General features: G+C 40.4%; 1 protein-coding gene across 1 annotated transcript in view; it reads right to left on the bottom strand.

Annotated features, from left to right (window-relative positions):
* The window catches only part of cacul1 (CDK2 associated cullin domain 1), a 76,427-nt gene that overhangs the window by 26,495 nt on the left and 22,655 nt on the right, over nucleotides 1–27,277 (bottom strand). Inside the window, exons 3-4 of the mRNA XM_048551021.2 lie at nucleotides 21,620–21,722; nucleotides 1,393–1,488 (exon numbers count right to left, since the gene is read on the bottom strand). Of these exons, the coding sequence (XP_048406978.1) occupies nucleotides 1,393–1,488; nucleotides 21,620–21,722 (199 nt within the window). The remainder of the gene's footprint in view (nucleotides 1–1,392; nucleotides 1,489–21,619; nucleotides 21,723–27,277) is intronic.

Genomic DNA, 27,277 nt, shown 5'->3' with positions numbered 1-27,277 from the left:
CTTTCTCTAAAACTTACAGAAGTCTGATAGAGCTAGCAGTTCTCTTGAGAGTTGTGAACTCTTGCAGATGGCAGTTCACACTGACATCTTCACGGAGTTGCAGCTTCTTGTAATAACTTGATGACATATCAATATTCCTTACAATAGAATCAGTTTTACATGGTCAAAACCATCAGGTTTAAATTTAATTGGTGTTTGGTATCTGGGTGACTCGTTCAAAGTTAATTGGCTAAATTCAAAATTTGTTGCTTTGATATCAAAACAAAATTGCTGCTTGGCCTGCTGACTGTGCAGCCTTTTGATACAAATGTTTCAATTCAGGCACTCTGAATTGTGTACCTGCAAACCCACAAGCTGCTGCCTATACACTTTTTTTGCATCTCTAAGCATAGAAAAAGCACATCATCTTTTAAAGGGACCACATGCTGCTTTCCCTCCTAATATTTTATAAACATCAATATTTTACAAACACAAAATTCTAACATCCTGCCTTGCAGTCCACAAATACTCTGACAACTTCACCTAAGATTCACTGCCACAGATTGTTGTTGAATCTCAGCCTACAACATATATGTAACTTACTCTAACTAAAGTATGATTCAAGACAGCCTGTGGCAAGGCGTACCCTTCAAAGCAACATCACTGGAATGAGAGAACTGGGCTTGACAACGGTTTTCACACAGTGAATTTCGGATTTGAGGATGTGGATCTAGATTGAATATGGTTAAACATTTAAACATTTATCACAAGGAAGAGAGGGGAAAAAAAATGAGTAGCTAAGGTTATAAAGATAATAAAATGTGAGGCTGGATGAACACAGCAGGCCAAGCAGCATCTCAGGAGCACAAAAGCTGACGTTTCGGGCCTAGACCCTCTCTGATGAAGGGTCTAGGCCCGAAACGTCAGCTTTTGTGCTCCTGAGATGCTGCTTGGCCTGCTGTGTTCATCCAGCCTCACATTTTATTATCTTGGAATTCTCCAGCATCTGCAGTTCCTATTATCTCTGTAGCTAAGGTTATTCAGTACAACTTGATAAATGGTGAGTGGCATTAAAAACCAATCTGAATGCATGCCTTAAGAAATAAAACAAAGACGAATGATTTTTTATTAAAGTTCTACAAATGAAGTCCACTTTCAACATAATTTCTCACAGATACAAAGCAAACAGGCAAACTAAAAGACAACTGTGTAGTATAAAATAGAGCTTGCACTTGAAAGTTCTGGAGTCTACAATTGGTTGATTTAGAAGAGCAACATCCTTCCATCAAATTCAGTATTTGAATAGAGCTAAGGAAAGTGAACTGCAAAAATGCTGTTTATTTTGAAGAGGAAAACCAAACGATTGTCAAAACAGTTAATGACAAAAGTCTTGCTGTTGAAACAGTTACTCACCATGTAAATGAATAGAGGCACAATGCTCTGTAGAGCTCCCATGTACTGGCTGAGTGCTGCATTAAACCTCTCAATGTAAGTATCTGGACAGCTGACCTGCAAAGAGAAGGTATGCAGATTACCTATCCTACATAAGTAAACAGTAGGAATATATCATTCTATTACAATGAACACAGCATATAAAGAGACTATCATTTATATAGCACTGTTTACAACCACAGGGCATGCCAAAGTGCTTTACATTTGGTAAATTACTTTAAAATTATATACTTACAATAATTTATAGGAAACACACACTCAATTACAAACATTGACGAGCTGGTGACCAGCCTGTTTTTATGATATTGATTGAGGGCAAAATATTAGGAATATCTTCCCTTCTGTTCTTCAAATTAAGGCCAAAGGATCTTGTTTAGATGTCCACATATTAGCACTAACTGACGTTTTGTTTAACATATCATTCAAAAAGATAGTAGCATTATCAGTTCAGCTGTTCCTTCCTTACTGCGTTAAAGTGCCAGCCTTCATTTTAAAGTTCAAGTCCTGGGTTGCAGGTTCAAATCCTTCTGATTCAGAGATGAAAGTTTTATCATTTCAGTCACAACTAGCAGCACTATGAATATTTCATGATCTATAAAATGTTGGTCTAATTCAAGTCCCATCTTGTAAACAGAGAACTAAGTCTTTGCATGAAACAATGCAATTCACATAAAAAGGGTTCTCAAAACAAAATACAAAACAGACTGTTTTATTTTTTGGGTGCCAGCAAAGCATTTGTTCACTTTCAGTATTTTGTGTTTTTACTTCAAGTACTCCGGTTTCCTCCCAAAGTCCAAAGATATGCGGGTTAGGTGGATTGACCGTTGTGTTCAGAGATGAGCAGCTTAGGTGGGTTATAAGGAGAAGCGTCTGGGTGGGTTGCTCCAAGGGTTGGTGTGGACTTGTTGGGCCTAAGGGGCTGTTTCCACACTGTAGGGATTCTATATTCTATATAAAAAGAACTGCCAAATGTACAATGATTCCAAGAAATATTACTAACAATGACTATGTACCTCCATTGGCAAGTCGTAGTCAATGGAAGTGGTGAGCACCACCTCTGATTCACTCATCTTTCCATCATTTTGCCTACCACAGGAAGTAGTGAATTGCTGCATTTACTGTAGAAATTTAATAAGCTTTGAGCATGGATTATTCAAAATATTTTGGGGGACTCCACATATGCAGAAAGATTACTCAAACGCAGCACTTTCAGGGCTGGAACTACTAGAAATATAACCATAGTATAGAAAGTGAGATAATCAAAAGATTGAAAAGTTCGATGAAAAGATAAAGCAAGTGGAAAAGGAGGAAAAAACAGCTTCTCAATTTCATGGCAAATGCATAACCCAAATATCCTGGCCTTGACGTCTTTTCATGCGCTATTGTTGTTATATTCAGGGGTAATTTCATCACCTCCCCCGATTAGTTTCAGCAGGGAGGGGAGGATCAGAGCAAAAGAAATTGTGGTGCTATCTTGCTCAATGTAATCAGTGGTACCAGACGGAAAAAAAAAGGAAAAAAAAAATCTACTTTGAAGCTACTATTCTATCTAGTGTGATCAATTAAATGCAGCCATTATGGATGGTTCATATCCCCAAGATTATGATACCCTCAAAATACTAGTGTCCCATCCACATCCTCTCTGATGTACAACAGAATAATTTTGTATGTTTTCTCTCATCTGTTTGAAATAACTTGCACAGGATTGCACACAAGATTCGAGACTGACTAAATTCCTCTTCAATGTGTCTACAGAATTCACTTCAACCACTCTCTGCAGTAGCAAGTTCAACATTCTCATCAATCTATGGGTATCTTATACTGATGAATCTAGTTACTCTCTTCCCCATAAGAGGAAATATTCTCTCTGGATCCACTCTTTTAAAACCTAGATTATGCCCTGTCTGTTGTTTGGTTGTAGGCAATACAGAGATCACTCAGAGCGAGCAGCTAGCTGTATCCACCAGATCTCCTCTCTGGTTTGTATGCTGCATTGTCTTACATGATCTAGACTATTAGTTGAGTTTGTTAAGATATAAAGTTGCTATCAACAAGGCATTTAACAAACTATAATCCCCCTTTAACTGACAACTTGTCATATGACTTAGAAAAAGGATAACAGATGGAGGTAAATGCTCCTAATGTCAAGATGGGCCTCACTGGAATTCTCGCCTAACTCAGTCATGAATCTGAGCAAAGCCCATGTCATTCAAACCCCTATCAGATTCTACCTTGTTTCTTGTTTCAAGCTTTCAACTGTTTCACAAAACTAAACATGTTGATGGTATCTTAAACGGCTTCACCAATCAATGGTTTCAGCAATAGTGTTACAGGATTGTAAGTAATAAAATAATAAAAAGGTGATCAAAGAATTCAGAATGACAGTTATTTATAATCATATCAAGTAAAAACATACTTCTTCTGTAAGGTGCCATGCTGGAATTAATTAAGGTACCATTGAAATATCTAAATTAAAACAAATTCATTGGAATATGTTCACTTATTAATGTACACAGGTGGGTGTCAGAAAGGAGATGGATTTGGGAGTTAAAATTGTTGGGACAATAAGTATACCAATGTAAATTTGTCTGGAGTTCACAGTGGGAAGTTCATTTTGGCTCAGCTCTCATTTGACTCCCCAAACACCAGTCGCAAACACATCTGTTACACTAACATCGACAGCACCAGAAATATTTAAATCAAATTTCACGCTTTATGAGGAACAAATCGCCATGATTGGGCTAACCATCTTAACACAGGAAATTTAAACCTGCAGCCGATCACCTGTCTGAAAGAAGCAATGGACTGTTACAATGTTGATCCTACTGTTGAAATTACTGTCTGGGAGGGACGATTTCCCTTTACACAATACACTATAAGTGAGCGAGCATGTACAGCACTAGTTAATTAACAGAAGATTTCAGTCATGTTGGTTGTAAGTGAGGTGTAAAGAGACATTCTGGGATTTTCTTCTGATTATCTTTTAGAGTTGGAGAATTTCTTTCAGTTTCCCTTCAACAAATGGAATAAATCTACAATAAAATATTGTGGAGTACTGGCTCATTTTATTCCATTTTTGTGCATTCGCTGTTATCAGCAGATGCACTTGTAAACTTTACCTGGCTTGGGAGTTGCTTCAGTTTTACACCACCACTTTCAACAGAAACCCTTTAAGGTAATCATAACTAGACAACCATTACATTTGTATTCTGTATGGACAGTATAATAGATTTTACCATTGTTCCTTGGAACTTCACTGCCACTGGCAAGACCAGCATTTATACTAATTCAAAATTGCCCTTGGGTAGGTGATGGCAAACTGTCTTCTAGAACCGCCGCAGTCCATTTTTGTTGTAGCTATATTCACAATACTGTTAAGAAATCTGGGATTTAACTCATTGAATTATATTGCTTTTCATTCTTACCAAAGTCAGTATTGAGTGTAAATTAGAGGAGGATTTGCGGCTGTGATATTCTCATGCATTTGTTGCCCTTGCCCTTTGGTGGTAGAACTCAAGGGGTTTGGAAGATATTCTCAAAAGAAGCCTTAGCAAGTGGAAGCAATGCACTTTGTAAATGGTACACACCGCTACCATTGTGCACTAGTGGTGGTGATGGTAGGACTAAATGGTTAAGGTTTAAATTAATTTTTAAGTGGAGAGGATGTCAAATAATCTGCTTCATCTTGAAGATATTTTTAATCAACCTGTTCAGATATGATACTGTTAGGTTTCTTAAATATTGAGGGAGCTGCACTCATGCAGCTAACCGAAAAATACTCCACTACACTCCTGACTTGGGCTTTGTTGATGGTGGACAGATTTTCGTTTTTTTTTCAATATTCATTTGTGGGTAGTGGGCGCCACTAGCTTGCCAGCACTTATTATCCATCACTAGTTTCCTGGAGAAGGTGATGGTAAGCTACCTTCTTGAACCACTGCAGACAATGGGGGATTCAGTGATGGTAATACCTTTGAATGTCAAGGGATAGTAATTAGATTGTCTCTTATTGGAGATGGTCATTGCTGGCATTTGTGTGGAGCAAATGTTACTTGCCACTTAAGTTGTGCAGGTTTTGCGACATGCAGGCATTGTAGGGGTTCTACAGAATTTTTACAACATAGCGTGGTGGCCCTTCGAAGCAAAAAAAGCTGAAAACCAGCTTACTATACACATTAGTAATTCATCTCTCAGAACTATCATGCCTCAGTTCTTTCTCTATATTCATCACTACTTAAGGTCAGTATGTAGCAACATAAATTTTCTTGTCACTCAATAACAAATAGCATTCTACTTAGCTTCTGACAGCCCCACAGTGATACAAGCTTGCTGTCACATTTCAAATAACCCAAGTGATGTTCATATTATACAATCACAAAGTTCACCATCATGTTCCATCACTGTGGGTGTGGTATGATAGTGGGAAATTCAACAAAGAGGTGATGTTTAGATTCTCTCGTTGGTGATGGTGATTGCCAAACACTTATGTGCACAAATGTTATTTGACAATTATCAGGTTGAGGGAGGAATACGGTCATCAAGCTTTCCCCCAAGTCATGGAGGTGCTGGTTTTGGAGTTGGACTGGGGTGGACAAGGTTAGAAATCACACAAAACCAGGTTATTGGAAAACACAAGCTTTCAGAGCCTCACTTCTTCTTCAGGCATTAGGTTAATACCTGCAGAAGGAATGAAGCTACAAAAGCTTGAGTTTTCCAATAAACCTGTTGTCGTATGATTTCTGACCTTTTCGCCAAGTAGCGTACAACTGAGCTTTGCTGGAGACCAGGTGACTGGACACTTTCTAAATTGGTGGTTTCTGACTTTATGAGGTTACTTATTCTCAAAAGGCAGGAAATTTGCCCAGACTCTCATCATTGCAAACTTTTAAGTGTTGTTCCTTCCAGACCCAATCTATTTATTTTTATTATTTTGTTTATATATGACCAACAGTACATGCATACAGTCACTTCCCTATCCAGCTAGGTATCTTTTCCAAAACACCTAAACACACAAATGCCAACTATAAGCAGTTTTGAACAACTTGTAACACAGTTGGTAACAACTGTGTGTGTTTAGGTAGCTAGTGCGAGATCATCTCATGATGGCCGGTAGCCACATATTTCTCTGACATTCGATTCACTTCAAACAAAAACATTGTGAAAATTATGAATTTTGCACCAAAAGCATAGTATTGAATCACATCACCTTATCAATCAATCATTATAATAGGAGTCCCAATTATTTTTGAATATAACGGTACTGTACCGAATGTTCATGTGTCATTTGTCCTGTCCAATAATTTTCCTGCCAGGTGTGGTACACCCCAACTATCACTCCTCTTTGTACAAGTTCCAAAACAGGTCAATCAATAGGAGATAGCAAAAGCAAAGTCCTATGGTATGAATCATCAGTTTTCTTTTATTCTGGAGCACAGACCGACAATTTGGCCTCACTCTTACTAGTCTGTTGGCTGCATATGTATCTATCCTGGCTGGTGTGGGTAACAGCAACCACTGTATAGTCCTTGTGGAGACAAAATCCCACCTTCATATTGAAAATATCCTCCATCGTGTTGTGTGGCAATGTGCCTTTGAATAGATTTAGGCCCTCAAAACTCGGCATCCACGAGGCACTGCGGGCCGTCAACAGCAGCAGACCTGTACTCCAACACAATTTACAACCTCATGGTCCAGCGTATCCACCACTCAACATAACCACCTGGCTAAGGAATCATGCCTGGATCAATGGACAAATGCAGGAAGGCATGCCAAGATCAGCACCAGGCATACCTAAAAATGAGATGGCAACATAGTGAAGCCACCAAACAGGGCTACTTACATGCCAAACAGCATATGCAGCTCAGGATAGACAGAGCTAAGCAATCCTATGACCAACAGATTAAATATAAGCTCTGTAGTCCTGCCACATCCAGCTTTGAATGGCAGTAGACAACTAAACAACTCACTGGAGCAGACAGCTCACACAGAGAGCCCCATCAATGGTGGAAGAACCCAGTACATCAGTGCAAAAGATAGCTAAAATGCAATCAATAGGTATTGGGGTCAAGCTCTGCACAGGTTGGACTCATGCCTGACACAAAGGAAGATGACTGACTTCCTACAAGTACAGTCATCTCAGCTCCAGGACATCTCTGCAGGAGTTCCTCAGGGCAGTGTCCTAGGCCCAATGATCTTCAGCTACTCCATTAATGTCGTTCCCTCCTTCATAAGGTCAGAAGTGCTGTTGTTCAATGATTACACAAAGTTCAGCATAACTTGCAACACCTCAGATACTGAAGCAGTCCATATTTAAATGCAACAAGGTTTGGACAATATACAGGCTTGAGCTGACAAGTGGCAGTTAACATTCGCGCAACACAAATGCCAAACAATGGCCATCTCCAATAAGAGACAATCTAATCACCGTCCCTTGACATTCAATGGTGTTACTGTCACTGAATCCCCCGCTATCATCTGCCTGTGGGAGCTACTCATGACCAGAATTTCAACTGGAATCACCACATAAACACAATGCCTATAACAGCAGGTCAGAGACTTGGAATACATCAGCATAATAACTCACCTCTTGATTGCCCAAAGCCTGTCCACCTACACGGCACAAGTTAGGAGTACGATAGAATACTCACCATTTGCCTAGATGAGGACAGTTCAAACAACACAAGAAGTTTGACACCATCCAGGACAAAGGATCTTGCTTGTTTGCAAGCACATCTACAAGCATCCACTCTCAATCGCTCAGTAGCAAGTGTGCCATCCGCAATACACACTGCAGAAATTCACCAAAAGATCCTTAGGAAGCATCTTCCAAACCCACTACCAATTCCACTGGGAACACCCCTATCTGCAAATTCCCCTGCAAGCCAGTTACCATTCTGACTTGGAAATGTATCACCATTCCATCACCGTTTGATTTCTCGATCAAAATCTGGAAGCCCCTCCCCTGCAAGGGCATTGTGGGTCAACCTGCAGCACATGAATTGCAGCTGTTCAAGAAAGCAACTCACCACCTTCTCAAGGGCAACTACGGGCTGGCGATAAATGCTGGCCAGCCAGCAATGCCCACATCCCATGAGTAAATAATTAAAAACACTGAAGTATTTGCAGTAATCTTCAGCCTTGAGTACCAAGTCAGGAGTACAAAGTCAGGAGTACCATGTAGACGATCGATCGCGGCCTCCTCCAGTGGTCCCAAGCACCATAGATACCAGTCTTCAGCTGATTCAACTCACTCCACATGACATCAAGAAATGACTGGAGGCACTGGCTCATGCAAAAGCTACGGGCCTTGACAAAATTCTATCATTATTTCTGAAGATCTGTGCTCCAGACTTTTCCACTCTTCTTACCAAGCTTTTCCAGTAGTTAAATTACTAACTCCCCGACAAGGTAGAAAATTGCCCAGGTATACCCAGTACACAAAAAGCTGGACAAATGCAGCCCAGCCAACTACTATTCCACCAGTCGACTCTTCACCATCAGTAAAGTGATGGAAGATGCCATTAACAGTGCTACCAAGCAGCACCTGCTCAGCATTAACTTGTTTGGCATCTGCCTTCCCCAGTTTAGGTTCTGCCAGGGCCATTCAGCTTTTGCCCTCATATATCCTCAAACATGGACACAAAACCTGAGTTCCAGAGGTGAGGTGAGAGTGACAGCCTTTGACATGAAAGCTGCATTCGACCGAGTGCGGCATCAAGGTGCCCTAGCAAAATTGAAATCACTGAGTATCAGGGGCAAATTCTAGTAATAATAGCCTCACACTACTTTCCCATCCAGTGGCTTATTAGGAAAATTTAGAGCAGCCGTTAGAGTACAGTAGTTCAATAGGAAAATACTAAAACAGGTATAAATTTTCATTTGTTGCCATTGTTACTTTGAAATGAAGATTTGATTGTAAGCCTTAACAAGTCATTTAGTTCCCAATTTCCTAAACCCTTGCAATTTTGTTCCTGTCCTACACCATCATGAACACAACCTTCAGCCAATGACACTGAGATCCAGAGTGGCAGCTTTGGCTTTTCAGGGACTGCCTAGAAACATAATAGGCAAAGCAATAAAAAAATACTCTGCATATCTAATATTAACTAACATCATTTCACCCAAATATTTACACACTGAGCTGAATTTACCAACTTAGGCACTATACACATGTAAATATGTGTGACTTCAGTGAGAATAAGTTACTGCATTTAAGGGGCAACCTTTTAACAAGGAGGGCGGTGCCTAAATGGAACAAGCTGCCAGAGGAAGTGGTAGAGGCAGGTACAACATTTTAAAAGACATTTGAACAGGCACATAGATAGGAAAGATTTAGAGGGATATGGACCAAATGCAAGAAAATGGACTAGTTCAGTTTAGGAAACCTGATCAGCATGGACCAACTGAGCCAAAAGACCTGTTTCTGTGCTGTATATCTGATTCTAAAAGAGTGAGAGAGGACACACTGAAAGATAAAGTATTTTGTCATATGGAAAAATGTTACCTTTACTTCCCTCAAATCTATACTACTCAAATGGAGATTCAGTTATGAGAAATAACAGCTTTCTTTAAATAAAATGTGTTTTAAAATATAAAGTGCTTTTCCATGTACTTTAGAAAAGAACTCAACACTTGAAGAACTCGGCTACCGACAATCACCTTACCAAAAATGTTTTACTATACATTCTTTCTAAAACTAAAGTGTGTGCATATCATTCAGGATCAACTGAATGTAAACGGTATTAATTCTTGGTTACTAGCTTTCTGTCAAACTTACTTAGTTTCCTAATCTTTTATAAATCTGTATATAAAAATTAAAATGTTCAAACGTAATATATTTTGATGGAGGTTCACACCCATTGAATTAGAATTCATTAACCTCATGAAATTAATTTTCAGTTTAGGGGTAGCCCTCCTTAACAAGTTTGCTATTTGCCAATGCACCAATACCAAGTAAATAAAGTTCTTAATCCAATGGAGATGTTATTAAAGAACTACAGCAGGTAAACTATACAAGAAATAGAGAAGATGAAATTCATCACATGCTGCAGCACTTAACTACATAAATAAAGGTAGAAGTAGGTAGCAGCTTTGATATCAGTAAGGTTTGGCTAAAACACAATATTCACCACCAATTACTATACACTGATCACAGCTGAAAGTATGCATTTTAATGAACACTTGGAGACAGAATAAAGAACCACATTTAGTACTCAGATGTCAGAAATGATCACTTTCAGGCAATGAAGAAAACATCCGAGAGAGAACTGGTAAAGAAAAGGACGTGAGAACATCACATAATATGATTTTACATTAGGCAGTAATGACACCTACTGGCTAAAATGATTTATTGTTAGGTGAGCAGCAAAGCCTGCGCCCAAAGTCGCATTTTCAGCACCACCTAAGAATACTCATCAGACAACTTCAAGTTGAATTTATCTGCTAGTTATTACAAGCTAGTATCCAATGCACGACACATACTTAAACAATATGTTACCAAGATGTTGTTTAATTATAAGGAAATCACTTGTGCAGCAGAGTAAATGTATACTAAACAATGACAATTGTAAATATAAATCCAGTCAACTTAAAAGGAACAAAGAATTGTTCAAAGAATCTGACTGAATTCTCAAAAAATCTGAATCATTACAATCTTTCTAAATTTTGCTGCCTAGAAATTTTAATATGCAGCTTTTACCGTTTTACCAAGGAATGAATGAATAGGATTGATAGCTACAGAGACATGGCTAAGGCTGTTCAAGACTGGGATCTCAATATTCATGGGTATTTGACATTGTGGAAGAATAAGCAAAAAAGGGAAAGGAGGTGGGGTAGCATTGCTAATAAAGGATGGTATCAGTGCGATGGTGAGGAGTGACTTTGGTGCAACAGACCTTGATGTGGAATCAGTTTAGTGAAAGTAAAGAATAGCAAGGGAAAGAAACCACAAGTGGGTGTCAACAGTAGATCCTCACAGAGTTGTCTCACTATAAAACAAAGTATAAATTAGGAAATTGTGGAAACTTACAAGAAGGGCACTACAATTGTCATGGATGATTTTAATCTGTGTATTGACTGGACAAATCAGATGGGCAAGGATAACACAAGAGAGAATTTTTTTAAAGTGCAGAGATCGTTTTTAGGGCTATATGTCGTGGAACCAACTCAGGAAGAGGCTATTTTAGATCTGTAATGTGCACTGAGGTAAATTTTTTTAAAAAAGGATCTCTAGTTAAAGATTGCAAAGGAGAAAACAATCACAACATGGTAGAATTTGAGATAGCAGGAACTGCTGATACTGGAGAATCTGTGATAACAAGGTGTAGAGCTGGATGAACACAGGAGGCCAAGCAGCATCACAGGAGCAGGAAAGCTGATGCTTTGGATCTGGACCCTTCTTCAGAAATGGGGGAGGGGAAAAGGATGGGGATTCTGAAATACATAGAGTGAAAGGGGGAGGCGGATAGAAGTTGGATAAAAAAGCAGATGGGGGGGCAAGAGGTCATGGACAGGTCAAGGAGGCAGGAATGGAGCCAGTAAAGGTGAGTGTAGGTGGGGAGCTGGGATGGGGGTTGGTCAGTCAAAGGAAGACAGGAAAAACAACAAAAACAGAACCTCCCTTGTCCTTACACACCAACCTCCGGATTCAACGCATCAGCCTTCTTCACTTCCGCGACCTGCAGTCTGACCCCACTACCAAGGACACTTTTCCCTCCCCACCCTTATCTGCCTTCCGGAGGGACCACTCTCTCCACACTTGTCTGCTCCACACTGCCCACTAGCCCCACCACCCCGGCACCTTTCCCTGCAACCGCAGGAAGTGCTACACCTGCCCCTATACCTGCCCCTCAACCTCATCCCAGCTCCAAGAAAACCTTCCACATTAAACACATGTTCACCTGCACATCTGCTGACATGGTGTATTGTATCCGCTGTTCCCAATGTGGCCTCCTCTACATCGGGGAAACCAAGTGGAGGCTTGGAGACTGCTTTATGGAGCGCCTATGCTCCGGTCGTGACAAACAACTACACCTCCCAGTCGCAAACCACTTCAACTCTCCCTCCCACTCTTTGGGCATGTCCATGCTGGGTCTCCTCCAGTGCCACAACGATGCCACTCAAAGGTTGCAGGAACTGCACCTCATATTTCACTTGGGAACCCTGCAGCCCAATGGTCTCAATGTGGACTTCAGAAACATCAAAATCTCCCCATCCCCAACCTCATCCCAAAACCAGCCCAAGTCATCCCCACCTCCTTGATCTATCCATCTTTTCTCCCACCTCTCCGCTCCTCCAACCTCACTGACCAACCCCCACCTCCTACCTACCAGCCTCATCCCCTCCTCCTTGATCTGTCCGTCCTCCCTTGATTGACCCAACCCCCATCCTAACTCCCCACCTACACTCACCTTTACTGGCTCCATCCCCACCTCCTTGACCTGTCCATCTCCTCTCCAGCTATCTGCTCCTTTATCCACCTTCCATCCGCCTCCCCGTCTCTCTCTATTTATTTCAGAATCCCCTTCCCCTCCCTCATTTCTGAAGAAGGGTCTAGAACTGAACATCAGCTTTCCTGCTCCTCTGATGCTGCTTGGTCTGCTGTGTTCATCCATCTCAAACTAGTGACCTCAACTTAAATAAGAGTAATTACATACAGGAAGATTGTTTAACGCTGGCGGAGAAAACAAACTAAATCTTTAATGAAGCAATAACAGACATAAAAGAAAATATTTCATATCACTAAGTTAAACTTATTCTGGTCAAACCGAAGTACTCCACAAGATGGATAAATCACCTATGGTTGAAAACGTAGTTGAAGGGAGAATCTAATCAAAAACTAAGGTATACAAAGCATCAAAAACTGCCACTTTGCCAGATAATTGGGAATTTCTTAGGAATCAGCTGTGGCTGACTATATAACTAATTAAGATCAAATTAATTATTAAATTGGCAAGAAATATTTACAAAAAACTGCAGAGCTTAGGTGTGTATATGGAAAGAAAGTAGCTAAACTGAGGTTGGGACCATTGGAGAATGCAGCTGGGGAACTGATAATAGGGAATAGGAAAACGACAGATAATAAAGCCAATATTTTGCAACAACCTTCACAGGGGAGGATGCTGTAAACATCCCAAAGATATCAAATAGGTATAGCACAAATGGAGAAAAGATCTCCTAATGTTCTCTACCATGACAGGTAAAGTATTTGACAAACTAATGGGACTGAAGGCAGACCAGTTGCCAGGACCTGGCAGCCTGCATCAAAAGATTTTAAATTAAGTGGCTGCAGATATAGTAGAGGAATTGGTTGAAATATTCCTGAACTCAAAGGATTCTGAGTTGGTTGCGGAGGATTGGAAAACTGCTGTCACTTCTCTATTCAAGAAGGGAGGCAAACAGCAGGAAACAAGACAGTTGGTCTAGCGGGTCATCGGGAAAATGCTAAAGTCCGTAATTGAGAAATAAATAGCAGGTCACTTAGAAAAGCTTAATGCAATCAAACAATGTGAACATGGCTTTCTGAAAGCAAAATCATGTTTGAAAATGTTGCAAGAGTTCTTTGAGAATACTGCAAATGGAGTTGTGAAAAGGGGGCTTCGAGATGGATTGTATTTGGACTTCCAGAGGCATTTAATAAGGTGTCACTTAAAAGTTTACTACATAAAGGTAAGTGCTCACAGCATTCACTGGCATTCACTCAGTAATGAGTTCAACTCTCCACCTAGAATATTCCATGCCACTGATCATGGGTGCTGTGGGTCCTTCTGTGGCAGATGAGCTTGATTCTAGAGCTGCATTGCCAACCGGATACTTGGCATGTGTTTCCAGGTGAAACTGGTCTTTAGACTCAAGATCACTGGCATTCCTTTCTCAGCCTTCTTTTCCATATTTCCTCTTGCCAAGAGATGCTCTTGAAGAATTGTGTCCCTTCAGACAGGAGAGTCTCCTCCAAGTTGTTTTCTTCTGAGCTGGAGTGTCCCAAGCATCGATTTCGATCTTGTATTTCTTGAGGTAAGCCTTCAAGGGGTCTTTGAAGCCTTTGTTCTCCTCTCATTCGATTCCCTTGAGGTTGGTTTTGAATGATCATGACCTCAATGCCGGTCCTACTGACTTCTAAAAAGGATGATATTTGTACACCCGCCATCCCAGCTGACGCACAGAATGCACCTGAACAGCATTGAACAGCGTTAAAAAGTGTGATTTAGCACTTGATGCAGCATATACATATGTATGTCAAAGTTTCTAAACAACAAAGAAGAGTTGAACACTGACAAGTCTTATGCTTGAGAACCTTAGCCCAGCAAACTGTTTTAACCAGCACCTTACGAACTTGCACTCTCAATAAACCAGCAAAAATTATATACTTGAAATACAGAAATTTACTGCATTATCGCAATCTCCAAAATGTCCAAGGTGGTCAGTTCAGGTTGTAAGTGAGAAGTTTTATTTAAAGCAAAGTTGCATCATTATTTCAGTGATTTATACTGTAAATAAAGTATAACAGTGGTGTGTATACCTCCTGCATAACGTTTCTATCACTTAGTGTGTGTTTTTACATTGATCAAGAGGTCCACGTAATCAGAATATTTGCTCAACCAGCACACTCTTGTTCCCATAGGTATTGGTTAATAATAGGTTTGCTGTACCAGCACAGATATTGCGATTGTTGAAGGCTCCCATCCTAATGTGTCTGTAGGCAGCACTCACGATGGATCTCCACATTAATGTCTGCCTTAAATGACAGCTGCCTCTCCAGGTAGTGGAATTATTCCACATTTGGGAGGATTTCTCCTTTGATCATAATGGAGGGAGAGACTGGAATTTGCCCTGGGAAATGACTCATGTTTTCTTGAGATTGAGGCCAAAATCAATTCTTCAGTATCATTTTGCAAAAGTGTTATGCAATGTTCAAGATTATATTCCAAAACAGCAGAGAAAGTGTCATCATCTGCATACAGTACTGAAGTTCCACAAGCTATGTCAGTGCCATTTTCTTCTTGGATTTAATTGGTTGAAGTCGAAAAGTTATTCATCCATCCCGTAGACAATGTCCTTACCACTTGCTCTGGACAAGGCAAAGGATGGTAGGAATGAAAATGGAGAAAAGGATGGGGGTGATAATATATCACTGCTTGACTCCAGTCATGACTGTGAAAGGTTTTTATTAAACTCCCATCAGTGAGGATCATCGTTAGCATCTTGTCATGGAGGAGATGGAGGGTGCTGACGAATTTCTCAGTACAGCCGGTCTTTGGCAGGATCTTCCATAACACTTTTTGACCGGCTGAACAAAAGCTTTGGTCAGATTAACAAAGATCTGATGGAGCAGTCGATGTTGTTCCTGACATTTCTCCCAGTTGTCGAACAGTGAAAATCACGTCCATTGTTCTATGGTTTGGTTAGAAGTTACACTTCCCTTCAGACAGGAGGTTCCTCCATTTGTTTCTTCTGAGCATTGATTTCTATCCTGTACTTCTTGAGGTATGCCTTCAGGAAGTCTTTGAAGCACCTCCTTTGTCCTCATCGAGTTCGATTCCCTTGAGCTGGGCAAAGAAGAATTGCTTCAGTGAGAACTCAGGTATCCTAAGTGTCCGGCTGGCCCAGTGGATGGATCGATGCCGTTCTGGATGGATTTTTTCAGAGACTGGGAGAAGGCAGCTCACAGTATTACAGGTAATTTATTAGCCTAGATTAAGGATTTGGAACACACGGAAGACAGAGTCAGGATGAACGGGTTTTTGTTTAGGTTGGAAAGACATAATTAGTTTAATGCCACAAGGATCAAACCTAGGCCTCAATTATTCTGCATCTACATTAATGATTTAGAGGAGGAGCCACAGCAAAACGTATTGAAATTTACTGATGAAACATAAAACTAGGTGGGAGGATATAAGGAATCTGCTAGGGTAAATTGACCCAGAGGGTCATGAATGCATCAAATTCTCGAAGACAAACAGTTGTGGAGGCTGGATCACAAAATAGTTAGAGGAGGTAGTTAGATTTTTGAAATAGTCGAAGAGTTGAGGGGGTTTGAAGAGCTGAGGCCTGTGACAGTTCGTTCATGATCTTATAAAAGGGTATGAGATACTGGATAGTCCCTTGAGAGCAAGAGCATCCTTCCTTACTAGAGGAGACCAAAACTGCACACAATATTCTAGGTGTGGTCTCATCAACGCCCTGTACAACTGCAACAACACATCCCTGCTCCTGTACTCAAAACCTCTCACAAATGAAGGCCAACAAACCATTTGCTTTCTTTACTGCCTGCCACACCTGCATTCTTACCTTCAGCGACTGGTGCACAGGGACACCCAAGTCCCACTGCACACACCCTTCTCTCAATTTACAGCCCTTCAGGTCGTAATCTGCCTTGTTTTTTGTTACCAAAGTGAACAACCTCACATTTATCAAATTATACCGCATCTACCATTGATTTGCTCACTCACCCAACCTGTCCAGTTCTTGCTGAAGGATTTCTGCATCCTCATCACAGTTCACCCTTCTCACCCAACTTGGTATCATCTGCAAACTTTGAGATGTTACATTTTGTTCCCTCATCCAAATCATTAATATATATTATGAATAGGTGGGGTCTCAGCACCAATCCCTGTGGCACCCCACTAGACACTGCCTGCTAATTTGAAAACAACCCATGAATTCCAACTGTTACAGAGATAGTAGGAACTGAAAATGTTGGAGAATCTGAGATAAAACAGTGTGAAGCTGGATGAACACAGCAGCCCAATCAGCATTAGAGGAGCAGGAAAGCTGACATTTCTGGTCGAGAACATTCTTCAGAAACCTTTTGAAGGAAGGTCTCAACCCGAAACGTCAGCTTTCCTGCTCCTCTGAAGCTGCTTGGCCTGCTGTGCTCATCCAGCTTCATACTGTTATATCTTATTAATTCCAATTCTTTGTTTTCTCTCTGCCAACCAGTTGTCTATCCATCTCAATACATTTCTCCCAATCCCATCCACATTAATCTTGCTCAATAATTTATGTTGGACTGTGTGCCACAGATATGAGCTGCATCTGGAGGTATCAGTGATACCAGCAACTCCCCGCCGATAACAACAGGGATTCAGAATTACTTTCTGAGCAGCATGAGGTTTCCCAATTCATCTATAACTCATTTACCTAGATTGGATTTTTTGCAAGATGACTATCCAAAAAAAAAGGAATTTTGTTTAATTAAATAATTTAGGAAAGGAAAGTACTTACCTCAGAAGCATTCTTTGTAAACAAACTTAAACAGTCTCTACAACAGACTGCATTTTTGCAATACCGCTATACTTCATTCTCATATCTTTCTTTAGTCACAAAAAGTTTCAGTCATACAAGGAGCATGAGGATGGCAAAGTTTGAAACTCTGCACTGGCTGATGGGATGAAACCCTAATGTTACTTTAATGCCATGCACCGATGGAAAGCACATGCTGTTGATCACATTGCCACAAAATGAAAAGGACCCATTCTCTGGCATCCTAGCTCTACTGGCAAACCAATGATGTGAGGAAGAACAACAGTAAACAAATATCTTTTATCGCAGAAACCTATCAATGGGATCCAAAATTATCAACAATGATTTAAAGTAGAACAGGAAGACACAGTCAGATTTTAGAACTTCGCTCAAGCATCAATTTACAGGTACATAGCAACAATCTCACAGTTTCAAAATTATTCAAATACACTGCACAAAGTAATTTATTTAAATAGAACAACTTAGGCATACATTGCCTGCATAAAGCAATAAAATATGCCAAGGTGATTCACAGGAGCAACATGAAACTGGAATAACTCCAGGCCACATGAGAAGAATTAAGACATTCGACCAAAATCTGGTTAATAAGGTAGGTTTTAAAAGTGAAATACAAAAGGTAGAAAGATACAGAAAGGGCATTCCAGAGCTTAGGGCGAAGGCAACTGAATTGTGACGACCAATGTGGAACAAATAAAATTGAGGAGACTCAAGAGGCCAGAATTAAGTAAACATCACAGAGATTGTAGGCTGCAGGAAGTTACAAAATTACAGAGAAGGGTAAAGCATGAGGGGTTTGAAAATGAGATGGAGAATTTTAAAAGCAAGATGTTGCTTAAGCAGGCCTCTAAAGATAGATGAAAAGGAAACACAACGGTAACAGCACAGAAAGAAGCCCATCAGCTAATGTCCATATCAGAGATAATGGGAACTGCAGATGCTGGAGAATCCGAGATAATGAAGTGTAGAGCTGGATGAACACAGCAGGACAAGCAGCATCTTGGGAGCACAAAAGCTGACGTTTCGGGCCTAGACCCTTCATCAGAAAAGGGGGAGGGGGAGAGGGTTGTGAAATAAATAGGGAGAGAGGGGGACGTGGATCGAAGGTGGATAGAGAAGATAGAACATAGAACATTACAGCACAGTACAGGCCCTTCAGCCCTCGATGTTGTGCCGACCTGTCATACCGATCTCAAGCCCATCTAACCTACACTATTCCATGTACGTCCATATGCTTGTCCAATGACGACTTCAATGTACCTAAAGTTGGCGAATCTACTATCGTTGCAGGCAAAGCGTTCCATTCCCTTACTACTCTGAGTAAAGAAACTACCTCTGACATCTGTCCTATATCTTTCACCCGTCAATTTAAAGCTATGCCCCCTCCTGTTCGCTGTCACCATCCTAGGAAAAAGGCTCTCCCTATCCACCCTATCTAACCCTCTGATTATTTTATATGTTTCAATTAAGTCACCTCTCAACCTTCTTCTCTCTAATGAAAACAGCCTCAAGTCCCTCAGCCTTTCCTCATAAGACCTTCCCTCCATACCAGGCAACATCCTAGTAAATCTCCTCTGCACCCTTTCCAAAGCTTCCACATCCTTCTTATAATGCGGTGACCATAACTGTACACAATACTCCAAGTGCGGCCACACCAGAGTTTCGTACAGCTTCACTATAACCTCTTTGGTTCTGGAAGTCGATCCCTCTATTAATAAAAGCTAAAACACTGTATGCCTTCTTAACAGCCCTGTCAACCTGGGTGGCAACTTTCAAGGATCTGTGTACATGGACTCCAAGATCTCTCTGCTCATCTACACTGCTAAGAATTTTACCATTAGCCCTGTACTTTGCCTTCTGGTTACTCCTACCAAAGTGCATCACCTCACACTTATCTGCATTAAACTCCATTTTCCACCTCTCAGCCCAGCTCTGCAGCTTATCTATGTCTCTCTGCAACCTACAGCATCCTTCGTCACTATCCACTACTCCACCGAGCTTAGTGTCGTCTGCAAATTTACTAACCCATCCTTCTATGCCCTCATCCAGGTCATTTATAAAAATGACAAACAGCAGTGGACCCAACACCGCCCCTTGCGGTACACCACTAGTAATGGTCTCCAGGATGAACATTTCCTATCAACTACCACCCTTTGTCTTCTTTCAGCAAGCCAATTTCCGATCCAAACTGCTATATCTCCCACAATTCCATTCCTTCACATTTTGTACAATATAGGTGGAGAGCAGACAGACAAGTTAAAGGGGCAGGAATGGAGCCTTCGAGGGGAATGTAGTGGGGAGGTAGGGAGGGGATAGGTCAGTCCGGGGAGGACGGACAGGTCAAGGGGGCGGGATGAGATTAGTAGGAAGGAAATGGGGTTGCAGCTTAAGGTGGGAGGAGGGGGATTGGTGACAGGAAGGACAGGTCAGGGAGGCAGGGACGAGCCGGGCTGGCTTTGGGATGCAGTAGCGGGAGGGGAGATTTTGAAGCTTGTGAAATCCTCATTGATACCATTGGGCTGCAGGGTTCCCAAGCGGAATATGAGTTGCTGTTCCTGCAACCTTCGGTGACATCATTGTGGCACTGAAGGAGGCCCAGGATGGACATGTCTTCTAAGGAATGGGAGGGGGAGTTGAAATGGTTCGCAACTGGGAGGTGCAGTTGCTTATTGCGAACAGAGCGCACCCCTGTACGGGTACAGCCATTGTGGCCATGTCCATGTCAGTTTTCTTTAAGAGTTACTCAGTGGGACTCAATCCCTGCCTTTGCCCTTTAAATTTTTTCTTCCAACAATTATCCAATTTTCTTTAGTGAGACATAATTGAAGCACCCTCCACAAACTCTCTAGAAAGGCATTCAAGATTCTGAACAGTAATATGCAAGAAAACTTTTCCTCATGTTACCTCTGGTTCTTTTATGAATCACTTTAAATCTGTGCCCTCTGAACTGTAACCCTTCCACCAATGGGAAGAGTTTCTATCCACGCTGTCCTGAGCATTCAATATTGAACAACTGTGTCACATCTGCTCTCAACATTCACTTCTCTTAGGATTACATTTCCAGTTTCACCAATCCAACCACATAACAGAAATTGATGCCAGCAGCGGTTCAATTGGTAGCAATCTCAGCTCCAAGTTGGTTGAAGACCAATTCCAGAACTCCAACATGAAAATTAAGGCTGACATTCAACCACAGCATTGTTGGAGGTGCCATTTTTAGTATCATTTTAATGACTGAAGACCTGCTTAGCCTTTCAAGCAGATGATTAAAAAAACTACCACTGCCCGTTTCAAGCAAGAGCAGGAAAGTTATTCTCGATGCACAAGCCAATGGCACCCCTCAAACAAGCATCACAAAACAAATTATCTGGTGACTATCACGCTGCAGTTTGCAGAGACTAGTTAAACACAAAATAGCTGCCACACTGACTACAACAGTGACCACCCTCTTCGCAAATTACTTTCAGACATCCTGAGGTAACAAAAAAACTTTATTTGAAAGGAAATTGTTCTTACAATTCTTTTTCTTCTTTTCTCACACTCACAAGATTGTGAAGTTAAGCAAAGGCTATCGAATGATAAAATTTACCCTTCAAACGTTTCCTAGCTGATGGCGCTTGGGCTAATTAAAACAGAGCATTTACAACAATGAACACTGACTAGTAAAAACTGATCGGGCCCAATATCTAACTGGCAATATCAAGATAGGAATAGCTTATGTTGGTACAATTCTCAATGTATCTAACTGGGTACAGGTACAGAGGCTCAATATTAACATCATCATGTGAAAGGCACTTAGTCTCAGGTTTTAACCAGGGAAATAATTGCTCAGATTTATTACCATAACCACCACTACCATAATAAAAATAATGCCCAATAAAATGTATAGCAGGTACACAAAGAAAACAACAGATATCCAGTATAATAGTACCTGCAGCTCCTCTGAGACTCGTCTTAAGTGAATGGTTATCTTTGTGATGAGGTCACAGTACATCTGTTCTGAATGCTGCTGGCACACACACTTGTAAACACAGCTAAAAAAAAAGAAAAAGAAACATAATCTAGCTTTTAGCCTTAGCATTGCTCATTAGATGCTGTACTACTCCACTATATGTAAATCAGATGAGTTGAGGGAAAACAAAGTTCTGAAAACTGGGCAACTAATTGACCAAGGGATTTGACTGCTTACAATAATTTTTTTTCCTATCTTCAGATACCACATCTTAAATCCAGAACAGGGTGAACTCATATCTTTATCCACATTCATAGCCTATGAGCTCTACTGGGAAAAAAAAATTAGTATTTATTGCTCATTCTGAAATGCCCTCAGGAAGATAGCAATGAGTTACCTACATCACTGCAGTCCACATCATGCAAGTACATCCACAGAGATGTGAAGCGGAAACAATGATAGTTTCAGTAGTAGTTATCAGTCTTTATCAATGCACAAAATTAACCATTTGAAAATAATTTAGCAATTTCACCTTGAGAAAATCAACAAATGTAAGAATCACTGCCAGGAGGGGTTAAAGTTCATTGTTGAGGCAGTGTTGCAAGTTTTATCCTACATTTATCAAAGCTACATTTTCCCTTGCTTTAGTTCATGTTTGAGCTATGGGAGTCACAGGCAAGGACATCTTTTATTGCACATCTCTAAGTGACCTGGAGAAGGTGGTAGTGAAGAACTTTCTTGCATCATTGTAGTCCATCAGTTCTATTAGTTGGGAGTGACAGGATTTTGACCCAGCAATGATAAATGAATTGGCCATACATTTCCAAATCAGAATGTGCACGACTTGCTGATGATGGCATTTCTATACATCTGCTGTTTTTGACCTTCTAGAGGTACAGATCGCAGATTTGAAGGACTTCATGAGGTGCTTCAGTGCATCATGTGGATGGTACACATTGCAGCCATGTGAATAGAAGGCCATTTATCTCCTTGAGCCCATTCCACCCTTCCATGAGATCATAGCACAGATCACAACCTACATCCTGGTGCCATCAACATGCCTTTCTCCCCACATATCTTAAAACCTTTACAATAACTAAAATCTATTAATCAATCTTAGTTTCAAAATGATCAATTATTTCAGCATGAATTGCCAATGGCGGAAGAGATTTCCAACCTTTGCCTCGCTGTAGAAGAATTTCATAATGTTACCCCTAAAAGATCTAATTCTAATTTTCAAATAATAATGACTGGACCCAAATGCCAAAAATCAGCAGAGGTAGGCTAGATAAAGAGGAACTCAGTTCCACTTAGCTTCTTGGCCATTTCAAATTAAATCACACCTAAACCTGAAAACTCAAAAAAATGCAGGCACTGTCCCAATTTTCGTTCCCAAGTCTGGAGTGCAAATTCAAAAAACTCCCGACTATACAATCTGAAATTTAAAAAGGGCCACCCGAGCTTTGGATTTCTGGTCTGGTGGGGGAAGGGCCTGGATTGGGAGTCAGGTTAATGTGACCAGGGAGGAGCCCAAAAGGGTTCCTACTCATCAAAATGGGTTTAGTGAAAATCTTGTCTACGTGCTATAGAACTGCACTCAAACTACAAAAGTAAAGGTTTCAACAGAAAACAATTCCCCTGTTCTCAACCCCTCATTGTGTCCCATCCATATTAGCCCATGTCTATCAACCCAAACCCCTTGGCTCCTCATGCCCCTATGGCAACAGCACCCACTTCCACCTACCACACTTTCCCCTTCACATTTCAGGCCCACTCATTGATTATTGAGAATTTTGTAGCTCCAACAATACAAGAATCTCAATACCATTAAGCACAAATAAAAGCAAACTACTACAGATGCTGTGGATCTGAAATAAAAACAGAAAATGCTAGAGAACCGCAGTAGGTCTGGTGGCATCTGTGGACAGAGAAATAAAAAATATCAATGTCAAATCCAACATGGCCCTTCTTGCAAACTGAATTACACTTTGCAATTCCAGAGATTCCATTATTTTTGTCACAGTGGAGATGCTCTCTACCCTAGCAAAAAATGAGGGCCGACATCACGTACCCTCTTTAAATTTAACTTTTGGAGTCCAGGTGTCATTCTGGTAAATCTAAGCTACAAGTTCTTTCAGGGATATCCTTCCTGTGGTATGGTGACCAGAACTGCTCACAGTACTCCCAAATATGCTCTAATCAAAGCTATGTAGACCTATAGCATAGTTTCAAGCCTCTTGCATTCTAAGCATTCAAATTAAAAAGTCTCACTTTCCTGTAGACTTCTTGATTATTTTCATTGCCTGTCTATCAACTTCCAAGATGATTTAGATCTCCACTGTTTCTACCGTTTTGCCATTTAGAAAACATCCTTGTCCAACTCTTTTAGGTTTAAGCGATCATATTTACCTATTATGAAACCAATTTGCCCAGTCTTAACCATACAATTAATGTATTAATTTTTCTTTGCATTTTCAAACCCATACTGTTTACAATGCTATTATTAGTGTCATCAGAAAACTTGTTGTTACTTTCTATCTGATTATTTAAATCATTGATAAAAATGGGAAGGAAAGATTTAAGTGATGAGTGAGAAGCTGATAGAGTGGACTGCTATCTTGGATGCCAATGAGCATCTTGAATTGTTGGATTGCACCCATCTTGGCAAGAGAGCTTGCTGAAGAGTGTTAATGGGCGTACCAAAAAAAATCCCACTCTGCAATACAGACATAACTCATTCTATTCAGCATACGTTTTACACCATTCTTTTTAAATGATTCCAAGGTGCAACATTTAAGTGTCTATTAAGCTCAATTAGTACAACCACTTGCCAAATAAATGTTTACCTTTTTTTTATTAAAAGGCTAACTGAAAAACTGGAAGAGCAAGAAACTCATCTAAAGGTGGTCTCAGAATTTCTTCCCAGTAATATTCTTACAAGGAGCAACAGTTTTGCACATTCAACAGAACTTATCACTTGCTATGAGGTCAGGAGGAAGCTAAGGAAATGCACATTCCAGATTGTTATCAATCTAATCTGAATGATCTATTTAGTGAGTTCAGACATTTAACTCTTTACAATCGACTACATTTATATTCACTTATTAAGGGGGAGTTTTCAAGATGGCAACTTGAAACTGGTGGATTGTCACATGGATCGATGCTGGACCACAATTATTTACAAATATATATTAATGATTTGGATGAGGGAAATCACCAATTTTGCAGATGATTCAAAAATAGGTGAGAAGGCAAATAGTAAGGATGGTACAAAAAGTCCAAAGAGGAATGTAGACAGGTTAAGTGAGTAGCCAGGCAGATGGAATATAATGTATACAAAGGCAAGTGTAGGCATTTGTCAGGGAGAACAAAAAAGTTGAATATCCTTTAAGTGGGGAAAGACTGCAGAGGGATTCTGGGGGTCCTCAATCATGAATCACAAAAGCTAGTATCTAACTTCAACAGGTAATAGGGAAGGTAAATGGAATGCTGATCTTTAATTCAACGTAAATGGAATATAAAAGTAAGGCAATCAAGGTAAGCATATATGACTACACCTTATCTAAGGTGGTCTCATGGCTTCAGGTTAACCATGAGCAAGGAAACATCCTGCTGATTACCATGTCCCGTGCTCCCTCAGCTGATGAATCAGTACTTCTCCATGTTGAGGGTGACAAAGATATTCTGGGTGGGAATTTAAGTTGGCCAGCTCCTAAAGGATATAACTGCTAGACTGAGATAGAAGGAACTGCAGATGCTGGAGAATCTGAGATAAAAAGGTGTACAGCTGGATGAACACAACAAGCCAAGCAGCATCAGAGGACCAGGAAGGCTGACGTTTCGGGCCTAGACCCTTCTTCAGAAAAAAAGAAAGGACTAGGCCGAAATGTCAGCCTTCCTGGTCCTCTGATGCTGCTTGCCTGCTGTGTTCAACCAGCTCTACACCCTGTTAACTGTTAGATTGGGTCTGCAGTAAAATGTGAGGAAACCAACAGGAGGGAAAAACATACTCAACCTCATCACAACCAATTTTCCAGCTGCACATGCATCTGTCCAAGACAGCATTGGTAAGAGTGGCCTCCAGTGCACAATCCTTGTGGAAACTAAATTTCAGCCTCAAATTGAGGATACCCTCCATTATGTTATGTGGCACCATCACTGAGCTATATCAGTCAGACTTCAAAAAGATCCAGCAACTCAAGACTGGCCATCTGTGAAGAGCTGTGGGCTGTCAATAGCAGCACAATTATATCTAAGAGCCATGATCTATTAATAACTAGGAGTTCAATTACATTACATGTAGGGAATAAATTACCTCCTATTCCAGATGAACAGTTTGAGTCGAGTCCACATCTATCTCCCTGTGGCCTCTGTCAATTTAGAGACTGCCAATTTAGTCCCACAGTTACTAATTAAGAGCAGTTTAACGGTTGCAGGCCTGCATCATAAAGAATTGGACTTAAACATTCCAGGAATGTTGCATCACAACAGAGATTTTAAAAAAAAGACAGTTGTGTCTATCCCAATGCCCTAGATCCCATAACGCATGTTTACAAATCCCTAGCTCCAGTTCAAAAGAAATAACGGTCTCCCTTTCTCCTTTTTCCCCCCCAAAATATATTAAAGCTTTATAGTGTGACTCTGAAATGTAAACATACGAGAGATTCAAAGCATTATCTGGAAAACAGACAGTAAAGTTTTTACCCACTGTGAAGAAATAATACCTGAAATGTCATGATCTCAGAAAGAAACACGTTTCTTCCTGTATGGAGGTGGGATACAGTCCTCGAATTAAAAACTCAAATCAATAATCTCTTAACTTTCAAAATTAACCAAATCTCTCTGTAGAGCACATGTTATTAATATGTCATTGAAATAAAATGGGAGTCAGTCAATTTAAAACTTTTCAGTTGGAAGTTCCCCCCAAACATAAATAACAGCTCAGTCTCCACCGTTCATCATTTTATAGGTAATCTAGTTTTGAATTCAGGAATTAAAATATTTAAAAATGTAGCTTATCTAAGGGCCAAGGAGCTTCAAAGTACTGTGCTTTATCACTCAAAAGGTAGCATTTTATATATAGATATGAGATAACTTCTTGAATGTAATTATGAACAGTGCCTTTGCATTGCTTTAAAAGGTAAGTTATGTGGAAAAACAGAAACATTTATGCTAAATTAGCTGCTTGCTTGTTACTGTTCAAAGAAAATAAAGATAGCTCTTCAACGGCCTAAAGAATGGTTTTACTAGTTTATCAGGAGCAATAATTCATCAATACAGAGCAGTGGACAAGGGCAAAAGGCTGAGTAGATCCTGGAGCAGTCTGTAATTAGCCTGACTTGTTGTCAAGTATAATGTCTTGGAGCACTAAGTACACGTAACCCTCCAGGAGTTTAGTTTATTTGAAGCACAGGAACTCAAGTTTATTTGAGAAGTACAGGTCGTGATCTTTCAAAAGTCACCGGAGTCAGAGAAAGTCCCAGATGATTAGAAGATTACTGTTGTAACCCCCTTGTTTAAGAAAGGATCAAGGCAAAAGATGGAAAATTATAGGCCGATTAGCCTAACCTCGGTAGTTGGTAAAATTCTAGAATCCATTGTCAAGGATGACATTTCTAAATTCCTGGAAGTGCAGGG

The sequence above is a fragment of the Stegostoma tigrinum genome, chromosome 20, assembly GCF_030684315.1.
Source record: "Stegostoma tigrinum isolate sSteTig4 chromosome 20, sSteTig4.hap1, whole genome shotgun sequence".
Lineage (NCBI taxonomy): Eukaryota > Metazoa > Chordata > Chondrichthyes > Orectolobiformes > Stegostomatidae > Stegostoma > Stegostoma tigrinum.
The sequence above is the reverse complement of the archived record's forward strand: the minus strand, read 5'-3'. Positions and strand labels throughout refer to the sequence as shown.